This window comes from Oncorhynchus tshawytscha, linkage group LG05 (genome assembly GCF_018296145.1).
Source record: "Oncorhynchus tshawytscha isolate Ot180627B linkage group LG05, Otsh_v2.0, whole genome shotgun sequence".
Taxonomy (NCBI): Eukaryota; Metazoa; Chordata; class Actinopteri; order Salmoniformes; family Salmonidae; genus Oncorhynchus; species Oncorhynchus tshawytscha.
In genome coordinates, this window is record NC_056433.1 from 3,120,605 (window position 1) to 3,125,604 (window position 5,000).

General features: G+C 46.9%; 1 protein-coding gene across 4 annotated transcripts in view; it reads right to left on the reverse strand.

The window, feature by feature from the left end:
* Positions 1–5,000, reverse strand: part of myb (v-myb avian myeloblastosis viral oncogene homolog) — a 75,428-nt gene that overhangs the window by 2,423 nt on the left and 68,005 nt on the right. For 3 of the 4 annotated variants that reach the window (XM_042321332.1, XM_042321330.1, XM_042321329.1), the window contains 3 exons: positions 2,544–2,638; positions 1,497–1,683; positions 1,327–1,410 (listed from right to left, as the gene is read on the reverse strand). In XM_042321332.1, coding sequence (XP_042177266.1) covers positions 1,327–1,410; positions 1,497–1,683; positions 2,544–2,638 — 366 coding nt within the window. The remainder of the gene's footprint in view (positions 1–1,326; positions 1,411–1,496; positions 1,684–2,543; positions 2,639–5,000) is intronic. The other variant, XM_042321331.1, reaches the window with a different exon arrangement.

The following is a 5,000-nucleotide window of genomic DNA, read 5'->3' on the forward strand; positions in this document are numbered from 1 at the left end:
CCCAGCAGCGTTGCAGTTCTTGACACAAACCAGTGTGCCTGGCACCTACCACCATACACAGTTCAAAGACACTTAAATATTTTGTCTTGTCCATTCACCCTCTGAATGGCACAGACAATCCATGTCTCAATTGTCTCAAGACTTAAAAATCCTTCTTTAACCCGTCTCCTCCCCTTCATCTACACTGAAGTGGATTTAAACTGAGGTTTTTGGATATAAAAATAATCTTTATGGAACAAAACAAACATTTATTGTGTAACTGGGAGTCTCATGAGTGCAAACATCCGAAGATCATCAAAAGTAAGCGATTCATTTTATTGCTTTTCTGACATTCGTGACCAATCTACTTTGCTGCTAGCTGTTTGTAATGTTTTGTCTGCTGAGAGAGATGTCCTAACATAAACGCTTGGTTTGCTTTCGCTGTAAAAAAAATTGAAATCTGACACACCAGGTGGATTAACAAGCTAAGCTGTGTTTTGGTATATTGCACTTGTGATTTCATGAAAATAAAATATTTTTAGTAATTTCATTTGAATTTGGCGCTCTGCAATTCAGTGGATGTTGACGAAAAATGATCCCGCTAAAGGGATGGGTGCACCAAGAGGTTTTAAGGAGTTGAAAGGTGAAAGGTTAAACAGGTTAAGAGATGACAGGTGTGTAGTCCTGTAGCAACGGCATCGATTCCCACCTACTGTTCTACCTTCTATATCTTTAGCTGTACCCCTCAAACTCAACTCTGGACCTCAGAGACAGTTTCACTGTGTTTTTTTCAGGGACTGATTTAGACCTGTGACACCAGGTGGGTGATTCCCCCTCTAATCAGGGACTGATTTAGACCTGGGACACCAGGTGGGTGATTCCCCCTCTAATCAGGGACTGATTTAGACCTGGGACACCAGGTGGGTGATTCCCCCTCTAATCAGGGACTGATTTAGACCTGGGACACCAGGTGGGACTAATCAGGGACTGATTTAGACCTGGGACACCAGGTGGGTGATTCCCCTCTAATCAGGGACTGATTTAGACCTGGGACACCAGGTGGGTGATTCCCCTCTAATCAGGGACTGATTTAGACCTGGGACACCAGGTGGGTGATTCCCCCTCTAATCAGGGACTGATTTAGACCTGGGACACCAGGTGGGTGATTCCCCTCTAATCAGGGTCTGATTTAGGTGCAATGCATTATCAGGTAGAACAGAGAAGCACCAGGCTCTGGACCTCATAGGGGTTGAATACCCCTGCACTACATATTCATTATAAAACATCATTATAAAACAAGAGTAGACTGGAGGAGGAGGAAGAGGAGGAAGAGGACATGTGACATACAGGTACTTCCTGTGCGGGGCCGGAGGGGGAGAAGAGCTGGGTGTGGATGTCTGGTCCTTCCCACTGTAGATAGGGAGGCTCCACCTGGAACACAACCACACCTGGTCAGAACCACAGAATATAACCACAGGGTCAGAGCACAACCACATGTAGATATTGATGTAAAGTACCTCTTGTTTGATCTTCTTTAAGGATGGCTGTTGGTCTGGGGAGACCCCGGTTGGCTGTTGGCCCCCGACTGAGACAACACACTCCATAGGTTCCTGTTTTATACACTCTACCATGGAAGACCTGAACGGGGTCAGAGAACAAGGAGACAACTCCAGGAGGGAACGACGGATAGTAGGAGTCCTGAACCTGAGAGAGAGAGAGACAAGGGAGAGAGACAGAGAGAGAGACAGGGGAGAGAGAGAGAGAGACAAGAGAGAGAGAGAGAGAGAGAGACAGGGGAGAGAGAGAGAGAGAGACAAGGGAGAGAGAGAGAGAGAGACAAGGGAGAGAGAGAGAGACAAGGGAGAGAGAGAGACAAGACAGAGAGAGAGAGAGAGAGACAGGGGAGAGAGAGAGAGAGAGAGAGACAAGAGAGAGAGAGACGAGAGAGAGAGAGAGAGAGAGAGACAGGGGGAGAGAGAGAGAGAGAGAGAAGGAGACAAGGGAGAGAGAGAGAGACAAGGAGAGAGAGAGACAAGACAGAGAGAGAGAGAGACAGGGGAGAGAGAGAGAGAGAGAGAGAGAGAGAGAGACAAGAGAGAGAGACAGGGGAGAGAGAGAGAGAGAGAGAGAGAGACGGGAGAGAGAGACAGGGGAGAGAGAGAGAGAGAGAGAGAGAGAGACAGGGGAGAGAGAGAGAGAGAAAGAGAGACAAGGGAGAGAGAGAGACAAGACAGAGAGAGAGAGAGACGGGAGAGAGAGACAGGGGGAGAGAGAGAGAGAGAGAGACAGGGGAGAGAGAGAGACAGGGAGAGAGAGAGAGAGAGAGAGACAGGGGAGAGAGAGAGACAGGGGGGAGAGAGAGAGAGAGAGAGAGAGAGACAGGGGAGAGAGAGAGACAGGGGAGAGAGAGAGAGACAGGGGGGAGAGAGAGAGAGAGAGAGACAGGGGAGAGAGAGAGACAGGGGAGAGAGAGAGACAGAGCTCAGGTGAGATTGACATCATTGACATGGAGATGTGTGATTAATCACTACTGTTACACAACGTGCTGATAAAAAGATGCGTACATGCCGTTCTCTTTCTGCGGTCGAGGTGGAGCTGTGGCCACCAGGGGTTTCTGGGAGCTCATTGGTAAGCTGTGGCTGTCTGATTGGTGGAAAAGCTGCAGAAGAAAAACGGGATAGCGATCAATACCGCTTTGGGTATTGATTAACACATTACAGTATGAACAGGATCACAGTTACATCTACAACAACATGGAGGAAAGAGTGGCTTGGGCAGTGTTTGCCCTCTCAGTGTTTGCCCTCTCAGTGTTTGCCCTCTCAGTGTTTGCCCTCTCAGTGTTTGCCCTCTCAGTGTTTGCTCTCTCAGTGTTTGCCCTCTCAGTGTTTGCTCTCTCAGTGTTTGCTCTCTCAGTGTTTGCCCTCTCAGTGTTTGCCCTCTCAGTGTTTGCTCTCTCAGTGTTTGCCCTCTCAGTGTTTGCTCTCTCAGTGTTTGCCCTCTCAGTGTTTGCCCTATCAGTGTTTTCCCTCTCAGTGTTTGCCCTCTCAGTGTTTGCCCTCTCAGTGTTTGCTCTCTCAGTGTTTGCCCTCTCAGTGTTTGCTCTCTCAGTGTTTGCCCTCTCAGTGTTTGCCCTCTCAGTGTTTGCTCTCTCAAAGAGTGCAGTGTATAACGTCATAAAAGCTGCTTACTGCCTGTCACCAAGGGAGTACCCCAAGGCTCAATCCTAGGCCCCACCAAAACAAAGGTCATGTGGTTTGGTAAGAAGAATACCCCTCTCCCCACAGTTGTGATTACTACTTCTAAGGGTTTAGAGGTTGAGGTAGTCACCTCATACAAGTACTTGGGAGTATGGCTAGACGGTACACTGCCCTTCTCTCAGCACATATCAAAGCTGTAGGCTAAAGTTAAATATAGACTTGGTTTCCTCTATTGTAATCAATCCTCTTTCACCCCAGCTGCCAAACTATCTCTGACTCAGATGACCATCCTACCCATGCTAGATTACGGAGACATCATTTATAGATCAGCAGGTAAGGGTGCTCTCGAGCGGCTAGATGTTCTTTACCATTCGGCCATCAGATTTGCCACCAATGCTCCTTATAGGACACATCACTGCACTCTATACTCCTCTGTAAACTGGTCATCTTTATATACCCGTCGCATGACCCACTGGTTGATGCTTATTAATAAAACCCTCTAACTCCCCCTCCTATCTGAGATATCTACTGCAGCCCTCATCCTCCACATACAACACCTGTTCTGCCAGTCACATTCTGTTAAAGGTCCCCAAAGCACACACATCCCTGGGTGGCTCGTCTTTTCAGTTTTCTGCAGCTAGCGACTGGAAGGAGCTACAACAAAACACTCAAACTGGTCCGTTTTATCTCTCTCTTCATTCAAAGACTCAATCATGGACACTCTTACTGACAGTTGTGGCTGCTTCACCTGATGTATTGTTGTCTCTACCTTCTTGCCCTTTGTGATGTTGTCTGTGCCCAATAATGTTTATACCATGTTTTGTGCTTCTACCATGTTGTGCTGCTACCATGTTGTTGTCATGTTGTGCTGCTGTCATGTTGTGTTGCCACCATGTTGTTGTCATGTTGTGTTGCTACCATGTTGTTGTCATGCTGTGTTGCTACCACGTTGTTGTCATGCTGTGTGCTACCATGTTGTTGTCATGTTGTGTTGCTACCATGCTGTGTTGTCATGTGTTGCTGCCTTGTTGTTGTCATGTTGTGTTGCTACCATTCTGTACTTCTACCATGCTGTTCTGCTACCATGTTGTGCTGCTACCATGTTGTGTTGCTACCATGTTGTGCTGCTACCATGTTGTGTTGCTACCATGTTGTCATGTTGTGTTGCTACCATGCTGTGCTGCTACCATGTTGTCATGTTGTGTTGCTACCATGCTGTGCTGCTACCATGCTGTGTTGTCATGTGTTGCTGCCTTGCTATCTTGCTATGTTGCTACCATGTTGCTACCATGTTGTTGTCATGTTGTGTTACTACCACGCTGTGTTGTCATGTGTTGCTGCCTTGCTATGTTAAGACCATGTTGTGCTGCTACCATGCTGTGTTGTCATGTGTTGCTACCTTGCTATGTTGCTACCATGTTGTTGTCATGTTGTGTTGCTACCATGCTGTGCTGCTACCATGTTGTGTTACTACCACGCTGTGTTGTCATGTGTTGCTGAATTGCTATGTTGTTGTCTTAGGTCTCTCTTTATGTCGTGATGTGTTTTCTCTCTTGTCGTGATGTGTGTCCTAAATTTATAAGAGGTATTTTGCCTTTTGGTAGGCCATCATTGTAAGTAAGAATTTGTTCTTCACTGACCTGCCTAGCAAAAACAAAAGTTAAATAAAATAAATAAATAATTAACATTCCCAACCCTGGTCCTCCGGTTTCCCCAGGCAGTATTACCCCTAGGTAGTCAGTCTATAGCAGAGGTCACCAAACATTTCTGAGTCAAAATGCAAGCCGATTCAGATACAGTGCCTTGCGAAAGTATTCGGCCCCC